Source organism: Mesocricetus auratus, unplaced genomic scaffold, assembly GCF_017639785.1.
Source record: "Mesocricetus auratus isolate SY011 unplaced genomic scaffold, BCM_Maur_2.0 Super-Scaffold_6723, whole genome shotgun sequence".
In the NCBI taxonomy this organism is placed as follows: Eukaryota; Metazoa; Chordata; class Mammalia; order Rodentia; family Cricetidae; genus Mesocricetus; species Mesocricetus auratus.
In genome coordinates this window covers 979611-1000375 of record NW_024429183.1, presented here as the reverse complement: position 1 = coordinate 1000375, position 20765 = coordinate 979611, and the positions used below count along the sequence as shown (strand labels likewise).

Below are 20765 nucleotides of genomic sequence, written 5' to 3'. Positions count from 1 at the left end.
TGTCCTCTGTGTTTCAGCAGTTTGGTGTCTGATGTGAATTGGAGTCATTACTCCTTTTAGATACCTCCAGTGTTGGCTCCTTGTCCTGGGCATTCTGTCTGTTCAGTTTGTTTGTCTGGAGGTTTCTCTGTGTTCTCAGTTCAAGTTTCCTCCCTTAGTGGAGCTCAGTCTGCCAGTCAGTTCTGCAGGGAAGCAGCAGCCTCCATTTCCCCAGGTTGGTCATCTCTAGCCCATCTCTGTCTTTTTTCTCTCTCCTGTGCAGGAGACAGTTTTATGTCAACTTGATACAGCTAGTCATCTGAGAGGAGGAACCTCAATTGAGAAAATGCCTCTTTAAGATCCAGCTGTAAGGCATTTTTTAAATTAGTGATTAATGGGGAAGGGCCCAGCCCACTGAGTGGTGCCATCCTGGTTCCTGTGTTCTCTAAGAAAGCAGGTTGAGCAAACCATGGGGATCAAGCCAGTAAGCAGTGCCCTTCCATGGCCTCTGCATCAGCTCCTGCCTCTAGATCCACGACCTGCCTGAGTCCTGCCCTCCCTGCTTCTGATGATGCTATATGGAACTGTCAGTGAAATAAATCCTTTCTTTCCCAGTTTGGTCATGGTTTTCATCAGGACAACAGTATAATCTTAAGATGACACCTTACCTCTTTTGAGACAGGGTCTCATTGTGTTGCACCAGCTGGCCTCAAGCAAAGTGGTCCTCCTGCCTCAGTCTCCCCAGTGTTAGGATGTCAGATGTGCAGTACCACTCCTGTCTTTCTAGCATCTTTCTGGTTTTTCTTATGAGCTCCATTCTCCCCCTTCCTCAGCCGTCCTTACATGCTAGCTGCTTTGCTCCTTAGAACCCTTAACAATGTTAGCTACATTTAGTTTAGGTGTTGGCTTCTTGCCCTTTCACCAGAGCAGCAGAAGGGAGATGAGGAGATGTGTCCTGTATGTAGCCTCACCTGTCTACATTGTTATCACTGTCACCCCATGAGCCTCTCTGCTGTCAAAATTACATGATGTAATTTATTTGTCTACTTCCTCCAACTTTCTCCAAGGTTACTTCTCCTACATCCTTCTCTAGGGCCTTTGGCTCTGCATGGTTCCATCCTTAGTTGCGGGATCTGGAGTTTCATAAGATGTGGTGTGATGTTCCACTTCTGCAGCTTCCACTCCCAGATTTGTAGATGCTGCTCACCAAGGCCCAGTCAATGGCATGCCTGCTGGCCTTGGCATCTGGTATTTGAGTAATGGTCTACATCTTGATGGCAGGTGAATGGATGAAACGGGGCTAGCTGTCTTAGTGTCCTTTGTATCTCCTACTTGGAGGTGGCTCACATCTCCCCTCTTCCCACAAGGGTAGAATCCCAGGCAGACTGAAGGATGGTGAGTATGGTATCCTCCTCCAGAGCTCCACACTGAAGGTCCCTAGCCCGACCCCACCCTGCTGGCACTGAGGGACTAGAATGCAGAGATTCCCTGGCCTCAGGGAAACCAAATGTGGCTTGGTTGTACTTCCATTATCACCTCGCTTTGTACTTCAGATAAAAATTCTGTTCGCCATCTGACACAGCCAACTCTGCCTGTCTGCAAGTCTAGGCAGGTGCGTGCGTGCATGCGTGCGTGCGTGTAGTCCTCTGCTTGCATGCCAGCGGAGGGCACCAGATCTCATTCAAGGTGGTTGTGAGCCACCATGTGGTTGCAGGGAATTGAACTCAGGACCTCTGGAAGAACAGTCAGTGCTCTTAACCACTGATGGTTGTACTTTGCATTTTAAAAATCTCATTTGTATTTTAGACATGTAGACAGAACTGGCCTCAAACTGACTCAAACCTCCCAAATGTTGGTTGGCATTACAGGTGCACCACTCTGCCTGGTGCCTGTGGTGCCAAAGATTGAACCCAGGGCCTGCAGCACTCTACCAACTGGGCTACATTCCCAGCCTGGCCCATTTTTTGAGACAGGGTCTTGCTCCTTTGAACTCACTACAAAGCCCAGGGTGGCCTCAAACTTGTAGCCATCTTCTGGCCTCAGTCTCCCAAGTGTAGAGATCACATCTGTGAACTACACTCCCGACACACACACACACACACACACACACACACACACACACACACACACACACACACACACACACACTCACTCACTCACTCAGCTATTTGGGTATTATTTATTTCTTCTATTTCTTTCACTAGATGTACATTTCAAATGGCCTAAAGAATGTTAGATTGTGGGGCTGGAGAGATGGCTCAGAGGTTAAGAGCACTGACTGTTCTTCCAGAGGTCCTGAGTTCAATTCCCAGCAACCACATGGTGGCTCACAACCACCTTGAATGAGATCTGGTGCCCTCTGCTGGCATGCAGGCAGAAGACTGTATACACAATACATAAAAAGAATGTTAGATTGCTTCTGTGGATGTTTGTAAATGGCTACTTCAATATACTGTTATTGAGGCACAGGCATCTGTAGGGTCTTCCCAGGTAAATGAACGTTTGTATGCTTAGTAACTTACTTATATCCAGGATTATAAGACTCTAGGTCTTGCTTAAAAGCTGTGAAGACTGTTACTTTGCTTCATCAGGACTAGTTAGAATCAGGCTATGGTCTCGCCAGTTCCCATTGTCCTTTGCCCTCTTTCCTCCACCCACAGTGTCAAGGTCAGTTTGGCTTTCAGACTATTGTTTTTGTTCTTGCTTGGCAGTGGGGATGGAAACCAGGGTCTCAAGCATACCAGGCAAGTGGTACACTGCCAAGCCACATTTCCAGACTTCAGTTTAGTTCTCATACTCATGCTCAGTCTGGATTAGAGGCCATAACTGGTTATTTTCATGGTGCTGGTGCAGGTTGGGTCCTCTTAAAGCTCAAGTGAGCTGTGACAACTTTGACTCTTCTTATCCTCTCCTGGGACTCCCTTTTTGGTCCTCTAGGTGGAACACAGGTCTGTAATGTTGTATGGGGTTGTGAATGCTGCTGATACCTGTCTTTTAGACCCCAGAGCAAAATGCATGGTGGAGTTATCTTGGATCTTGGTCTTGAGTACTTCTGAAGGGCCATTCTCCCTCAGAATGTTCCCTTGTGATTTCCTTGCTAAGCTACTGGGCTGCTTAGGAGGATGGTACATATTCATGTTCCTAAAACACCTAGATTCCCTTCATTCCAGAGTCACTGGAGTACAGTATTTTGTCATTTCAATCCTTTTACACTTGGCTGAGACTGACTTTTAGCCTAGTATCTATTCTTGAATAACCCACACACAATGAACAGTAGGCAGTTTGCTACTGCTGGATGTACACTGTATGGATACCAAAGAGATATATACATGATTGATCTGTGATGGCTTCCTGCCTGTCTGATCCATTATGGAGGGTGTGGATGCTAACATCTCCCCAAAGAGAACCGATCTTTTAGCAGTTAAGGCGGTTTTTTAATTTCTCAATTTCAGGGGGATCGTTTTCTAGTTGTGCTTCCCACACTTTGGGAGGCCAGCCAGCTTCATGGCTCTGCTGTGTGGTTCTGGCAGATCTGGAGGTCCTCATTGGCTGCAGTGGTCTCTTCTGCTGCTCTTTATGCTTTGACACTGTACCTATTTAAATGCATTTTAATTTTTTTTAAATCAAATCTGGGCAACTTCTGACCACTCTTTATTATTTCTCCCTCCTTCCAGAACCCCCCTCAGGCATTGCACACTGGCTTGGTAGCTGCATAATCGAGGCTTAATTTTCCTTCAGTCTTTTTTCTCTTTCAAATTTGATTGTTATCAACAAGCTACTTCTCAGTGCACTGACTTCCAACTCAAAGTCAACCACCTCACTGTTTATCAGAATGTCCATTTGGTTCTTTAAAACAACTTCTTGTGGCTAGTGAAACACAATTTTGTATCACCAGCCATGTTATAATTTAGACATGTTTTCTTTTGTTCTTTAACACACACTTCTAAGTTGGTTTTTAGTCTTTGTCTGGTAAGATCAGTTTCTCATCCCCAGGGCTTTTTTTTTTGTTTTGTTTTTTGTTTTTTGTTTTTTTCGAGACAGGGTTTCTCTGTATTGTTTTGGAGGCTGTCTGTCGGTCCAGCCTGGCCTCAAACTCACAGGGATCCGCCTGCCTCTGCCTCCCGAGTGCTGGGATCAAAGGCGTGTGCCACCACCGCCCGGCCGGGCTTTTCTTCTGTGGCTCTGAAAGGTCACAACACTTCTTTAGACATCCTTTGCTATTTGTGTAAGCACTTTGCATAAGATCCATCTCAGCTGGAGCTAAGAAAATGTTCTCAGATGCTTCCTGGGTATGTACCTATTGCAGCTTTCTCTCCCTCAGGAATGTGTGTGTTAAAGCTTTCAGGATGCCAATGGCAGACTTTTTGATGTTATTGGCTCATGTATCCTCAGGTCACTGTGGTGTTTCTGACCAATGCTGTGGGAAGAAGAGGGAATTCCTTTTTAAGTACAGGCCAACTCATGTAATGACAAACTGGTAACAGTTGCTTTTCCAGGGAGCTGTCAGGTAGGCCAGAGGGTTAGAGGCTCCATGCAGGGACCCCTCCTGGCTGGCTGCAGGCTGACAAAATAGATGACACAGACCTCATTATTCTCACTTCATAGTTGCTTTCTTGTGTGAACAGACCATGGATTTCATAAGCCTGTGTAGTAACTTTTGAAGTATTAGAATGGTAAATCTCAACAGTTTGTTTTTGTTGACTATCTGAAGGAATAGAATTTTGGAGGTACTTTGCTGCTTTCAAATCTTACCACTTTCTATCAAAGTAATATTTCCTATGTTATCTCCTCAGAGGTTATGATCTATAAACTACTGCTTTGTTCTTTCATGTCTTGGAACTTTGGAAAGTAAATTGCATTGACAGTTATTTTGGTAGGGTGTTTGTGACTGTCATCTTTGGTGCCTTGTGAAAATGGAGAAATGTCTCCTATTTACAATTTCCCCCCAATTTTATTTGAAATTAGAGGTGCCTAAAACATGATCATGGCACAGAGACCCAGTCAATCCCAGTCTGAAGACCAGAACATCACCAGCCCCGGGGCACAAAGCTCACTTCTGCTTTGAATTTCACACAAATCCAATACAGTTTTTTTGGATGCAAGTGTTGTTTTGTAGTCTTCAACTGTTCTATTATCAAAAGTTGCCAACTGGAGTCAGATGAGACCTTGCTGATTGTAATGCTGTGTGTGGAGGGACAAGTGGCATTTCCCACATGTGGGCCAAGCATTAGTTGGCAGTTAAGTACTCAGGCCTGCCTCCACCAAATCAGAACCTTCGGCAGCACTGAGGTTGGGGAACCCTGCTGTGTGACAGCTCTGAGGTAGGGAACTCCCAATATCTGGAGTAAGATATAGTTACTATGCCTGTTGCTGTCCATCTGCAACTGTCAACTCCTACTATCCCTCTGGTTTAAGATTTTCATTCTCCCCTCCATTCTGCTTTGTGCCTTCCCTATTTCCAGGACAAGACAGCAATTAGCTTCTTTATGGAAAATGGAAATCACTTATAGGGAGGGAGCTACTCTGATTCTCCAGGGTAAACCCCTCACCAGGCTCTAGGTGCTACCTGGATAGGAAACCCCTAGATGAAGCTCTGTCCTTAGGCCAGCCTAGGACCTAGCAGACCTAACCCTCCTTCGAGACCTGCTCCTGAGTTTTCTCTGAAAACTGGCACCTATTTACAGGTTGAAGAAGAGTCACCATCTGTGTTCCACCTCTTCTTTCCCATCCTGGTACTCCTTTTATCCTAAATGGCACCCTTAGCTAGCCATCAGTCCTGTGTGTGCACTGGGGGTTAGAGGGGTGTTGAAAAATGCTAACTCTGTGTCTACAGGCCTGAACATGTTCTCCAGGCACCTATGTTTCAGATGTGGCTTTAATGTGCATGAGGTTTGTGGCTTTCTGGTAGCAGATATCTGGAAGTTCAGCTAAACAAAGCCTGTCAGGTTGACAGGCCACTGATATATGGGTAGTCTTGTGTTTCAGAGATACTAGGTTTACAGAAAGTTCATATGGATTCAGATCTCACTGATAGGTAAGATATGTGTCTGTAAATATTCTCTATGCATTTATATCAACTATTTATGGCAGGCCCTGGCAGCAATACACCAGACTCTCTCTGCGGAGTTGTGAGGAAGCCTTATGCACAGGGTTATAGAGTTGTAATTTGTCACCGTGGGCTGAAACTGATGGTTCCTGGGATGCTTGGAGAAAATGGGATAATGCAATTTATTTTTTAAGACTTACAAAGATGGCATTGCAAGGTGTTGCACGATGAAGTCCTGTGGTTTAGGGATAAACAGTGAACTAAGGGCCAAAAAAGTACAGGAGAACTTTGTTTATAAAGCAGGTTCGCCTAGCTACAGCACCACTAGAATACTGCCAGGCCATGCCCAAGGTCAAGGGTCTTCAGCAAAAACAAATGTTGATAGATCTGTTGGTGGTAGAAGTTCAGTATCCATAGCCAGTTGGACAAGGGAGGTGTGTCTTCAAAGATGATTCTGGGTGTCTATCCTTTTCTCACGGGCTAACATTAGCAAAGTTGGCCTTGTCCCTCTACCTAGAATACAGGATGAACTATGTAGTTGCAGCACAGGATCCTACTTTCAAACTGTGCTGCAACCCAAGTACTTTCATATGTTAATTAACATTCTGGCACCTCCTAGAAAGGAACCTACTACCTGAAGAGACATTGCATGTACAAAGAGCATTTTAATTAATTTATTTATTTCTTTACACATAACTGAAAGTGATGTTACAGTACATAAGTTATTTACAACTGTGCAGTAATGTGTTGCAAAATAAATTATCTAGAAGGCAGCAAAAGTACATTGTGAATGTATATAAAACTGTACAGGTTTGCGGATACACTCTATAGGATTATTGGCTCTGTAGTGTTTCAAGTTACGTTCTCAGAAAGAGAAACAAAATGCCCAAGATTAAAGGAAAAATATACAAACCACGTGGATTTGACTCCATTAAAAACACTATTGGAGAGTCCTGGCTGTGTCCCTGTGTCCAGGCAGGCGGCAGCCGGACCCTTGCCGGCACCAGTGTCCAAGCCTGTCCCGGGGACCATAGCGGGACAGCACTTTCCTGCCTCTTTGACCTGAAGGTCACTGCTTATGCGAGGTGGACGCCTTAGTCTATTTTCCATTAGTTGATCAGAATGGAACGAGGAATTAAAAAACACACTCTGTTCTGCGACTCCTCAAGTGCCCTGTCGTTGGCTGGAAGAAAACCCAGAGGGCATGGCTAAGACAGAGCTACCCTATCTGCGGTCATGGTCTCCTTGTCTCAAGACTGGCAAAGCTCTGCAGTGTCTGGGCCTCGTGCTCCCCACAGCAACTGGTAAAAAGAGATGCATTCTGCCTCACTGGCAGGAGACGAGTGGCCAGGTGCAGTCTCTGGGCTCCTCCCACTTGATGGACGCGGTGCTCCCTCCTCCGCTGCCAGGACTCATCAGCAGCACTGGGCGACCCATGTGGCCCTTGTTTGTGTCCTGTGGCCTTCCTCTGAATGTCATGCTGGCAAGAGTACGAAGTCGTCATTGACATCAACCATGGGCACGTAGAAGGATGGCACCTCATTTACACACAAGGACTTGTGCCCAGCGGGGTCCAGTTCCTGGGCCTTCAGCTGCCACTCCATCCTTTGCACAGCATTGAGGGCTGCAGCCTCATGCTGCTGCCGCATCAGCAAACATGTCTGTGGGACACACAAGATGAGAGGAATGGCCAGGCCCTAGTTTTCACCATTGCCTCTAGGTTAGCACAGAAGTGCAAGCCCACCCTAGTTTTAGCAACAGAACCTAGATTATCTTCTGGTGAGGCCCAGGTCCTCTTGGAGTCAGACGCATCAGGCAGACAGTCCCCAATTCTGTACATTAGACCCTTAACTGCTCTGCGCACTACACCATCTCTACCAGCAGTTGTTAGCACAACCAACTCAACTGACCTCTAGGAGTTACAGCATTTTACCAGAACCTTAACAGCTGTCCTTTCATTTTTTGTTTTGTATACTCTGTGAGTGTGTGGGTGTGAGAGAGAGAGAGAAGGGGGGAGAGAGTTTGTGTTTACAGTACATTTAAAGGTAATAAGGGACCTGGATGGAGTAGGACATGTTTTTTGGGGGGGGGGGGGGGACAAAATAAGTAATTGTAAACATGGCCCAGGGAGTTTCACCCCTGCTCAGACAGCTTGACACTGTTATGTGGCTGACTGGTTAATGAAGGACAGCTTTTGGTGTCCCGTTGACTGGATTATCTCAAAGTCATTTAAGTTTTGAGTTTAGGTGCATGACTTACTCAATAAAAACTAGCAGCTGGCATGTCTCCAACACTACAGGGAACAGACAGCCTCTAAACCATCCTTGCACAATCTTACAAATGAAGAATCCCATTCACCTTTTGGTTCTAAAAGAAATTAGCACCAAGATTTGGCCATTACCTCCTTTCATGATTGTCCCTTCAAAAAATCTTTTAGAACTGTTTTTGTTATTATCAATTAAGAAACGAAAATGTGGTATTTTAAATGTATGTGGTCAAATTTTAAAGTGTTATGTTAAAAGCCCATTACTCTTCTCATAGTCCCTCCTGGGTCTTCTGGGCAATCTTACACATTATCTCACCTGGGATGAGGTGTCTAGGGAACTAAAAGTGACTCTAGAGAGAGATGGGAGAAGATGTTCATGGGCAAAATGCCTCAGACCCACACTCTATAAACCCATGTGCCTGATACTCTCAGGATCTCCTCAGCACCTCTGAATGAACTACTATGATATGTTAACTGTCCACCGTCCACCACCCAGCTAACCCCGACTCTGAACTGCTCTTCTTTTCTGCATAAGAGCAGCATTTATGGGGAAACCACATCAGAGAGAGGTATCAACTTCTTTTCTTATTTTGTGACTGGTATGCTGAAGTCTCATAGTACCCTATGTTTTTTTCCAGCAGCTACAGGTGGGATTTGATTCTTCTTCGATGATCTACCCTTTACCCATTCTCTTGTCTACTGCACTACCCAGTACAAGTGTAGAAGGCTATGTTATGACCCCTTAGGGAGGGTTCAGATTAGATCCTGTCACACTGAGGAGATCCTTGCTCCCTGAAGGCAGCAACAGTTCTAGAACACGCAAAAACATCACTTGTGATCACGCCTGATAGTGGTATGGCCTCCCTTGCTTAGAGCAATCTGATACTAGAAGAACTCACCTTCATGCGGTCATACTTGTCATCTACATCCTGCAGCCATGAGATGAACTGTCGGGCATTGAAGCGATCTCGCACAGACTTGTTTTCATCACCCTGTAGAAACCAAACAGGGATGTTCATAATAGCTCTTAGAGGTCATGAGTGGGTAAAATCTTTGATGGTTCAGTTCTTTTTCCATCAGAGAACATGTTTAACCATTTGCTCTTGCCCTGAGGCACTGGTGGTCACAGACTCAGCCTTTGATCCACTGAGTGATAGGTAGTCAACACTTGGCAGGTTTGGATAGGGTAGGGCTGAGTAGAACCAGTTTCCTATGCAGGAGCCTAGTATTCTATTAGGAGAGACAGGTGAAGGCTTCATATAAACTGTGTCCTCCTTTATTTGGGTCACATAAAGCTAGCAATGGCATATTTTAACTTATTCCTTTTTTAGAAGCTGAAAGTAATTTTTCTGCTTTGAAAAGGATAGCTGAGAAGCCTGAGGTAGGAACTGAGGGTCTTCTGTATACTGGAATCAGCTTCCTTACAGGCTTTCCCTTTGTAGATTCTTACGTTTTCATTACATATGAACTCTGCAAACAAGAACAACGTTTTATGTTGCCTCACAAAGGGAAGAGAACCTGGAGATTGAATGAGTGCAGCAAAACACACTGCTCTGATGTAGTTGGCGTATATTCCTGAATGTCAGGGGGCAAGGCAAGTTAAAAAGTTCTGAAACATTTAGCCCATGACCTCCTGTGGCCCAAGTGTTGTCAATATCCAATATGCATCAGCAAGAGAAATCAGGTAGAGATTGTCTCTTGCCTTTCACCTTCAAAAGCATGCTTGAAAAGTACATAAATTTTGTATTTAAACAAAATTCTCAGTTATCTGGATCAGTTTACTGACTATTGAAGAATATGTTTTCTGTTAGGCATGGTGGCACACACCTATAATCCCAGCACTTAGGACCTAGAGGCAGGACAGGAGTTCAAAGTCCAGGCTACAGGAGACTCTTGTCTCTAAAAAGAATATCTGCTGTTAATCTGTGCAAAATGGGGAAAGTGTGTGTGTTGCTTTTTCTCCAAGTATAAGAATGTTAATGGAGTGAAAAAAGATCTTCAAGTTCACTCAATCATGCTAAACATGGCAAGAAGCCTCACTCAATCATGCTAAACATGGCAAGAAGCCTCTAGAGCACCTGTTTTTAAAAGGACAGACACATCACCAAGGTCTCAACAGCAAGGAAGGAGCAGGGTATAGGCAGCTGCATGATGAGCAAGGGGACACAGCCAGGAATAAGTCTGCTATGAAACTGCCCACAGAGGACAGAGAGAACAGCCTGGCAGACTGAGCTTAGGACAGTTACCCATAGGAAACTTAGGGTCTGAAACGATGTGCAGCAGGAAGAGGTGACAGAAGAGCGAAAGAGCATGGGAGATCTGCTGAATCTGAGCCACAAACACAGATCATCAAAGGATCCCAGAGAGCCACTGAAATGGGTTAGTGGGTACAGGTGCTGCTATCAAGGTGGACAGCTGAGTTTAATCCCAACTTTTAAATGTTGTCTTCTGAACTCCATAATATGTACCCCCACACATACTCCCAACACAAAATACAAGACACTAAATAAATTTTAAAAAGTTAAGAATAAGTAAACAAAAATAAGGCCTGTGCTCAGTAACAGGTTAGGGCAGGAATGCACTTAAGGCACTGGAATGCTGCTCTGGTAGGTAGTGTTTCCAGGCCCTGTGGCTCCAAACTATCCCAGAAAATAACAGCTAAGAAGCTTACAGGAACTGCTGGCTGGAAGCCCCAATGTCTTGCTGCTGCAATTATCATTGAACCATCATGACCACTAACATAGTAGCTCTAGTCACCCCTTAGCTGTAGATGGGGCTGCAAATTTAAACAGACTGACATCCAACCCCCTGCAGCTTGTGAGAGGGAGGAGGGTGTTACTCAGCCGACTTGTGTACACAGGTGCCCCAGAGGAACTTAGAAACTCCCCTCACTCCCCTGTCTTCTGAGGCCACCTGGGGTTAGAAGCTTGGGTTCTAAAGCATGCCATGAGCAGGAAAGCTGTAGTCCAGATGCAGGGCACAGGCTTGGGTATGCAGAATGAGTCTGGATGTGGTGGTGGTGGTGAAAGCTGGCACCTACACCAGGTAGTGTTACTGACCTGGCTTTCCAGAGGCATGTTATAGACCTCAGAGTCTAGCAGCATTGTGCATGCACTGAATGGCACTGCCTGGTTGGCAATGGTCCTGGCTGCCCGGCAGTGAACTCGAAGGATCTCTTGCTCACAGGACACAATCAGCTTCTCCTGAGGAAAGAGAGGAACAGGTGAGCTTAAAGTCATTGTCATCAGGTCCCTTGCCCAATACTCCACTTACCCTTTCTATGCTGTGCTGCAGGCGCAGCTTACCCCGCACAGCCTCTTGCTGCTTGAACAGCTCCTTCAGGGGCTCTGCCAGGGAGGGAGGGGGTGCAATCTGCAGGTGTAAGTAGAGAGGAGTAAGCTACAAAGAGCATACTTAAAATTTGGACATGTTCTAATTCAGCACACAAACCAAGACTGCTTAGAGGTACTAGATGCTTACCTGGAAGCAACACCAAAGAGGTGGATTGTGAACCCTGTCCTATAAACAGTTACTGAAAAGGCAGGGCAGACAGTACCTAAGGTCTGTGGGTTCTTTGTACAAGGAAGAAGTCAGGTGTAACCACCCATGCTAAAGGAGCACAGTGGGAATGTGGGAGTTTTGAGAGTGAATAGAAGACTCAGCAGGGTGCATGAAATTGAGGTGCATATAAAATCCTGAACTGTCCCAGGGGTAGGGGTTGGCACTAGATAACCACACTAAAGCAGTGAGTTACAACTTGAGTAGAATCCACCATTATCCCTATGGCCCTATGGAAGAGGCTCTTGGGCTGTAAGCACTGTATCTCACAGGGTGAGCAAATAAACAACACCACAGATGATGAGGAGTACTGAGTAGAAGTTAGGTTAGTGTGGACCATCTGAGATTTGAGATTTGAATGTAGTCTCAGAGCCTTTCCACTAAGATAAGATGAGCTACAAAAGACAGGCAACAACTTCACAGTAGGGAGGACAACCTAGCAGTCTCTTGTGTCTCAGGCTCATCCCCATTGACTAAGGACATGACACAGACTCACGCCTATGTAGTAGGAATCTCACCAAATCATGCCAGGCAATGTGATCATGCCTTGTGAGTTCTCTTGGTAAGGGCCAGAGGCACCATCAAAGACCCACCCATGAATAAATCTGTGACTGGCTATATAATTTGTCTAGATTCTGTGCCCCTTTGAAGTTTAGACTTTTAGTTATAAACTAAATCTTAGGGGCCACCAAGATGGCTCAGAAGGTAATGGGACTTGGTGCCAACCCCAATAAATTGGGTTCAATCCCTGGGACCCACAGGGTAGAAAGGGAAAAACTCCTAGTAGCTGTTCTGACTTCCATGTGTGGTAGTGTGCACACACAAATACACAACAAAATTGGAGCAGGGAGTAACCTTAAAATTTCAGCTAAATTTCTGTAGGCCTCTCTTTTCATACCTCTCAAATAAGCCTAACCTCCAGTATTAGGTTCCCAATGGGGCAGAGATTACAAGTCATCTTCAAGGTGGACCAGGTAAGAAGCTTATTTAGCACAAGAAGGAATATTTAATTTCCCTCTGACCCTGTTCATTAGGAAAAGTACTATGGGGCAATGGTGGAACACGCCTTTAATCCCAGCACTAAGGAGGCAGAGGAAGGCGGGTCTCTGTGAGTTTGAGGCCAGCCTGGTCTACAGAGTAAGTTCCAGGATGGTGAGTACTACAGAGAAATTCTGCCTTGAAGAAAGGGGGGAAAATGTACTCTGCTGTGGGGCCAGCATGGTCCTTCCCTTAGGACTACAATTCCTTCCAGGCCTTGTGTTCATTTAGACAAATATTTATGTTGTAACACAATGGTGAGTGTGTCCAAGTTAGGGAGTCGCAAACGAGTGAAGAAAACTGTTTTTAGGGAAGTAGTGAAAAGGAGCCTTCCTTTGGCTTTTTATGAAGACAGCCCTAAAGTTAGGAAATCAGCATCTGCTGCTTGGGGCATGTGTGTAAAAGGTCAGTTCTGAGGTGCTGAGGTCAGACAAAGCTATATACATGGACAAGGGAAGACCCCTGAAAGGACACATGGAATGAGTTAGGATCAGGACAAAGATGGCCCTTTCAGGCAGAACAGCAGTCACAGATATGCCAATGAATAAAGGAGAGGCTTCAGTAAGCCCCAAGAAGCATGACAGGTGAAGGTGGGAATAGAGGGAGGTAAGTCTGCTGAGGTCTCTCATTGTGAAAGGGGTATAGAAAGGAGCCAGCAGGAAAAAGGAAGGCACCACTGACAGCACCGACACCAGGGCCTTGATCTCTGATCTGTTCAGTCATTGTACAGCTGGGTTGGAGGTGGATACGTATTATGCAGGGCTAGTGAGATAGAGGCACTGACACTCACAAATGACAACTACGAACGCCAGTGCTTCTCCTGGCTACAAACGTGCCAACACAGCCCCAAAGGCCTCTGCTTGTCAGTATCTTGCTGCCCTACTTACTGCCTGGTACACATACAGACCCGATGGCACTCACCACAGGGATGTGCAGCTTGCTGAGTGGCTTGCCATCCAAGAGGTAGGACCCCGTGTAGGTGACATACTCAGCATAACACTGGGGCGCCTGCGGAGTGATGCAGCAGAGGATCTTCCGTTTCTCTTCTATCTTCTTTCTGATCTGAAGGTACTCAAAGTATGGGTTGGACCTGTCACTGTGGTAGGGCTCAATGGCATCAAGTTTTATGGCATCCACAATGGCGGCCAGTGTCTGCTGAATGACCTCCCGAGTCTGCTGCGTGGATGTGTTCAGCTGCTGCTGCAGCTGCTGACTAGAACGTTGGAAGCGGCGCTTGCGGGGGTGTTGGGCCTGGGCATCTTCCTCCTCAGAGGCACGGCCCTTGGCTCTAGAGGTCGGGGCAGGCATTGGATCCTTCTCTGTTGGGGGTATGCTCTGCTTGCTCTGGCTTGCCAGCATCTGGGCACGGTTCCTGGTCATGCGCTGAGGAACTTCTTCTACCTTCGGGGCCTTGGGAACTTCAGCTGTAGGTTTGGACTCTGTGTCTGTAGCCTCTGGCTGAATGTTGCCTGGGGGCCCCTCAGCTGCAGCCACAGCACAGGTAGCTTCTGTACTGTTGTGTACCTGTGTCACGCTATCTGTGGTGGGGCCATCAGGTACACAGCAGGGAGCAGCAGAAGAGTCTTCAACTTCAGTCTCATCATCACCACCTCCCAGGGGATGCTGTTCAGGGGGACTTGGTGCTGGCACCAAATTGGAGACTGAAGCCTCAGGGGCACTGTCATCTGCCAGGACTTCTGCTTCTACTGTAGCTTCTAGAACTACATCCAGCTTTGGCTCCTCTGAGGGCTCAGGCTCACTGGAGCACTGAGGTGATGCTTCCTCAAGAGGTGGGGCTGGTTGTTCCTCTGTGGCTGAGGCAGTTACCTCCCCACTGCTGAGGACCCCAGTGGGGCCTGGAGAGCTCTCTACTGGAGGAACAGGACTGACCTCCACAGCTTCTGCCTCAACATCTGAAGTATCTTTGGCCTGGAGAGGGAGCTCTGGCAGTGAGAAAGGCCCCAGGTCAAGGTCATCCTCAGGGCTGGTAAAGGCTTCGTGCCATGACACTGGTTCTACCTGGCCGAGGGCAGATATACTATGATTGCTGTCTAGGAAGCTGCTCTCTAACGGTCCCAGAGCCTCAACCTGAGCCACAGTAGTAACACATGTAGGCTCAGGGGCTGTGTCCAGGGGTGCGTCTGGGAGTGATTTACAGTTGCTGAAGTAGGACTCCAGCCTGGTGGGAGCAGTATAAGGAGCAGCCCCATCTGCAGTAGAAATGGCCACTGGGACTGCTCCTGTCCCACCATCTTTGACTTCCTCTAAGCCTGACTCAGGGGCTGGCAAGGGGTAAGAGACTGGAGACACAGGATATGTGGGCTCTGCAGCACTGAAGGGCCCAGGGGTGGTGGAGTGGAGGGACTCTCCAGGACAGAAATGTTTTGGGGACTCTGCAAACCTCTGCGGGGACTTTAGCAGAAGTTCAGAGCCCACAGGCCAGCTGACAGGGTTTTCAGAGGCACTAGCAATGAGGGTAGAAGAAAGGGCCTGCTCAGCAGCAGTGTGTGTCCACTCAACAGGCTCCTCGGTAATGACTGTGTTGAAGGGGCCCTCATCCAGGGGCTCCAGATAGCTGGGCTCTGGAGGAAGGATGGCAGCTGTAGCTTGCTGGTCCTCTGTGGCATCCAGAGGTAGGCCTAGATCTGGGGGCAAGGTTCCTTCAATTGCTGGGGTTAACAGTTCACCTCTTGGGGAAGGGGAAGACTTTGCTGGTAGACTGGAGAAGACGCTGTCTGGAGGTGGTGTGGCACTGACCACAGCTGTTGGTGGACAGTGCAAAGTGTCCACCTTGGGCGAGGGGATACCATAGTCTGGGGAGTAGTAACCAGGTGACAGGCAGGCAAACTTCTCTGCAGGAACGGGTGGCAGAGGAGTCTTTTCTTCCAGTAAGTGCTGTACTGGGGAATCAAAACTAGAGGCTGCAGGAACACTCTGTTGCCTGAACAGCTTGTCCCCAACACTGAATTCCTCTTCAGGTGTCCTTCTGATATCCACAGAGATTGAGCGATACAGGTTTGTGGAGACAAGCCTTGTAGGTGTCTGGCCTGGGTTTTCTGAAACCACACTGGAAGCCACAGAGAATCTGTCAAAAAACGGTGGAGAGCAGGCGCTAGTGGATGTGGTAGAGACAGGCATTGAATGTTGGGAGTCAGTGCAGTCGAACACCAGGTCAGGGTAATCATCAGCACTGCAGGATGGGGTCCTAGGCGTGTGCATCACCTCCTCATAGCTGGGGCATGACACCACTGAGGTGGGGGTAGGCACTCCAGTGGGTCGGCCCTGTTCAGTCCTGGGTGAAGCAGATAGAACCTCCTTCAAGGGTTGCCCAGCTAGCCAGTCTTTGGACTCTGTACCCGGTCCAGAGTGTGGCTTGCTTTCACCAGTGGGTAGCGTGGGAGCTGACTCCTTGAGCTTTTTATCTTTAAAAGGAGGGTCTAAGCCCAGAGCTTTCTTAGAAGGAAGGTCCAGGCTCTTTTTGCGTCCATCATCAGTGGGCTTCTTCTCTTTGAGCTTAGGATCTCCAGACCTATGCCGCATCTTCTCCATCTGTTTCATGCGTTCCTTGTGCCGCTTGTGCCGCTCCTCAATCTCAAGATCTTTTTGGGACAGCATCCTTTCAAAACTTGTCATCATGAGATCACCATCTCCCAGGAGCTTCTCACGGGGCCTGATGTCTTTCTTGTTTGAGTCTCTGGATGGCAAGAGCTTGTCATTCCCATTGCTCATCTTCACGGGGTCACTCTTTTCTCGCTCTGTGTTCTCCTTGAATTTCTCCTTCAGCTTAGTCTCGCTGAGCTTCAGGCTTTCATCCCTGGACTTCTCCTTAAAGGAGTTGGGAGGGTTGTCCTTATCTTTGGCGGAAGGCTTTGGATCATCCTTGTGATGTCTTAGGAACCCGTCTGCATGCTTATCCCTGTGCTTCTCCTTCTCATCTCTCCACTTTTCCCTATGCTTCTCTCTTTTCTTCTTCTCTTTAAGGATGCTGATGGTACTTGACCCATATGGCTTTAGTTCCTTTTCTATTTTCTTTGTAGGTTCTCTTTCAGAATCATTTCTGTCTTTCTTTTCTGAAGAAAACAATTCAATAGCCTTATCTAGTTCCTCTTCAATGTCAGCTTTTGTGGTATAAGAAACCCCGTAAGCTTCTGTATCCAAAAAGTCCTTTTCATATTGGCTGGAGTCCTTCCTGATGCCACTGCTATTGTCCTTGTAGTCTTCATTCTTTTCTTTCTTCTCTGCCTTTTCCTTTTTGGCTCTTTCACGCTCATGGCTTTTCTTAGAGGATGATGAGGAATGCCTGTGCCTCTCCTTCTCCCTCAGTTTCTCTGAGAGGCAGGTGTTCTCCCTGGTCTTGTCCTCTGGTGGTGGCTCAGAAAAGGATACCTCCAGAAGTGTGCTCAGGCTGGGTTCCTGGCCATGGTCAGCAAAACTGTCAGAGGAGACTTCACTGATCTTGTCGTTTGAGTCTTCACGGTAGTCATGCAGAGCCTCCTCCTCCAGCTTCTCCAGGAGGCTCTTCTCCACTTCAGGGCCTCGGGAAGACTTTCTTTCTCGGGAGTGCTCCTTCTCTGGCTTCTCTTTGTGCTTACTCTTGGTCTTATCTTCAGCAAAGTGCTTCTTCTCCACCTTTTCAGGAACTTTCTGTTTATTTTTCTTTTCTTGGGCAGAGTCAATAGAAGTTCTATCTTTCCTGTCTTTGTATTTTTCTACACACTCTTTATCTTTCTTCTCTTTGTGCTTCTCAAAGATCTTTTCCTTCTTGTCCTTCCCTCCTTCTGCAACTCCTCTGTCTTTCTTTTTTTCTTTGGGCTCTTTGTCTCTTGGCTTCTCTGTGTGCTGCCTGTCAGAAGAGGACTTCCTATGTCTATCTGAGGGATGCTCTCTTCCATCTTCCTTCTCCTGGAGGCTATCCACTCTCTGTGTGTCGCTGGCCTCTCCAACCTTGAAGCTGCTGGCCATGTAATCATCTTTCTCGTCTTCACTTTCATCTGTGAATATGTCTGCGATATACCAGCTCTTCTCCTTTCCCTTTTTGTCATCTTTTTTTTCTGAGAAGTCTTCTGAGATGATGCTAGGGAACATCTTCTCCTTCTTTTCTCTCATTTGGTCAAGGGATGCTTTTCTGTCTTTGCTGTGTATGTCTTTATGCTTTTCTTTCCCATCTTTCTTCTCTTTAAAACATTTTTCAAATTCTTTGTCTTTCTGACACTTCTCGAGTATATACTTCTCGCTTCTGTCTCTCTCACTGGACTTGTCTTTGTACTTTTCTGCCCTGCCCTTCTCCTTCCTCTCCTTTTCTAGGACATCCTTTCTCTCTTTTTCCCTTGCTGCATGGGGCCGTTCCCAGGGCTCCAGGTTCTTAGTGAAGTCACAGTCTGACTTGTCCTTGAAGGTGCTCTCACAGCCACACTCCTTTAGATCATCCCTGTGTACCTCTTCAGATCGCATACGGCCATCCCTCCGCTCCCGAGAGCCCTCTAGGGTATCCCTCCTGTCCCGGACCAGGTCAGCAGACTCTCGCCTCTTCTTGTCTTTCTCAGAGAGATAGCTGGGGATGCTCTTATGCTTTTCTGTTTGGTCTCTCCTCTTCTCAGAGTTCTTGTCTAGATAGTCCCTGTCTTTCTTTCGGAAGAAAGAGTCTCTAAAGTCTCTCTTTTCCCGGGTTTTGTTGTCACGCTTCTTTTCCTTATTGTCTTCTTTAACTGTTTCCAGGATAAGTTTAGCCACCGAGTCACTCTTGATATCCCTATAGTCTGTCACTGGAGAGTCCCAGCTGTCCTCTCCTTTGAAATCAAAAGAGGAATCAGACAGGTCAGAAAACCACCTCTCTTGTTGGTCATCAGAAAGGCTGAACTTAGTGTCCTCATGCTCCAGAAACTGACTTTTGTTACAATATTCATCAAAGGTAGCATCTTCCCTATATACTTTTTCCTTTTTCAGTTTTTCTTTATCTTCTTTGAAGGCCTTGTCCTTCTCCTTGGAAACCTTGTCCTCTTTCATGTCACTTTTCTTCTCTAACTTGGAAGGTCGGTCTTTGGACCTTTTCTTCCTTTCCTCTTTGTACAGTCTCAGTTTTTCCTCCTTGGGAGACTTTTCCTTTGTTGACTTCTCCCTTTCTACCTTACTGGGACGGTCTTTTTCTTCCCGGAAAGATCTGTTGATTTCTTTGTTCATATCCTTTATTCTCTTTAGTGCCTTCTCATCCTTAAAGAGCCATTCTTTATCCTCCGATTTTATCTTACCAAGTTTATCTTCTTTCTTAAAATGGTCTCTGTCGTGTTTCAATACTTTCAACTTATTTTCAGTGGAAATGTCATTATCTAAGAGGATGGCCTTATCTGACTTTTGCTTGGAGTCCTCATATTCATATGTAAAGCTTTTCAATTTAAGTTCTTGGCTGACTGAACTCTGTCCTTTCTCCTTGTTTTTGTGTTTGTGTTTTGTTTTGTGTTTTTTGACTACTTTCCCTTCCTTGTCCAGCTTGGATACTGCTCCGTCTGTACAGGGGTGGAAGGTGCTTCTCTTGTCAGGTGGCATGCTCTGCAAGCCACCCCTTTTACGATGGTCCTGCTTCCTCCTTGTAGGCTTCAGAGATTCCACACTGGAGCCCTCAGAGGAGCAGTCAGACTCGCTGGTCAGTCCCGTCCTTGAGGAGTCTGACAAAGAGCTGACCTCAGACCAGGCTGGGGAAGAAATGGCTTTCCAATTGTCAGTGCGCCAGTGCTTAGTGTGCTGCTCCGTGTGGCCAGAGCTATGTTTCTGGGCCGCAGCACTACCATGAGACGAGGTGGAGGAGGCAGACAGTGAGCTGAACAGGGAAGGGTCCTTGAGCACCAGCGGGGACCCCTTGAGGCAGCTTGAGCTCCCCACAGAGTCTCCATCATCCTCATCACTCTCTGAGGACTCACTTTCTGACCCAGAAGAACAGAATTTGTCATTCCTCTTTCCAAACCGAACTTCTTTGCCTTTTGTTTCTTTCTTACGCTTCTTTTTCAATTTATTTTTTTCTTTCTGCTGCCTAGAACTAGAAGATTCTCGTGCTTTACTACTAGGAAGCATTGTGTGTGCTGACAACCTCAGTTTCTCTCCAGCCCCCATGGCAACACTCACATCCTCTTCATCTGATGTGTCTGACAAGATGCGATGGGCTGCCTTCTTTGGTGCAAGTGTGTTATTTTTTGAGTAACTCTTAACTTCCATTTTGGGTATTGAAATGAAACTGTTTGACTTAGTTTCTTTCCTATAATCTTTCTTCAGCAAGTGCTTGTCATCCACTGGAGGAACCCTGTCCTGTTCATCATCCTCATCAAACTCATACTCATCCTTGACAGGGGTCACAGTTTTCTGGGGCTCTGGATTCTTAGCCTTAAGCTTGAGGCCTTTCTCAAACTCAGAGTCTGTGTTATTACCATCGACGGAGCTAGAAGGTGCAAATGATGGGGCGTCCTCCTCTTCAGAGCTCTCTGTTGGAAACAGGAAGGGAGACATCAGGCAGGTCAGATCATTTTCCTAGCATCAGTTAAGAATGCTCTGTAGCTATGGAGGGAACAGGCCTCCCCAACGCATGGCTGGACAGAAGGGCAGGCTGGTTGGCTTTGCTTCTGAAGAAGCACTTTACTTTAGTCACATCTGAGGCCAACCTCAGGCAGAAGGAACCCACTGGGCTTTGTGAGAGACAAGGCTGGCATCTCAGCAGACAGAGTGCAGGCATCTTGGCAGTGAGGCACCCTGGCAGAACTCCTGTATCTGGAAGTTTCTGAAGGCACCAGCCACCTGAAGAGGCTTGTAGACCCTGTGTGACAATCTGCAGGGGAATACCATATGTAGACACCGCAAGGCATTTGCTGATTAGGGAGTACAGTGTCTCACCCACCC

At 46.8% G+C, this 20765-nt stretch overlaps 1 protein-coding gene and 1 long non-coding RNA gene across 9 annotated transcripts in view; one reads left to right on the top strand and one right to left on the bottom strand.

The window, feature by feature from the left end:
- The window catches only part of LOC121135920, a 34785-nt gene that overhangs the window by 9485 nt on the left and 4535 nt on the right, over positions 1 to 20765 (top strand). The gene's annotated exons all lie outside the window — the stretch shown is intronic.
- Positions 6686 to 20765, bottom strand: part of Ankrd11 (ankyrin repeat domain 11) — a 144850-nt gene continuing 130770 nt past the window's right edge. For all 8 annotated transcript variants that reach the window (XM_040735288.1, XM_040735300.1, XM_040735278.1 and 5 more), the window contains 5 exons: positions 13809 to 20353; positions 11565 to 11663; positions 11351 to 11494; positions 9191 to 9283; positions 6686 to 7686 (listed from right to left, as the gene is read on the bottom strand). In XM_040735288.1, coding sequence (XP_040591222.1) covers positions 7501 to 7686; positions 9191 to 9283; positions 11351 to 11494; positions 11565 to 11663; positions 13809 to 20353 — 7067 coding nt within the window. In that variant the 3' untranslated portion in view covers positions 6686 to 7500. The remainder of the gene's footprint in view (positions 7687 to 9190; positions 9284 to 11350; positions 11495 to 11564; positions 11664 to 13808; positions 20354 to 20765) is intronic.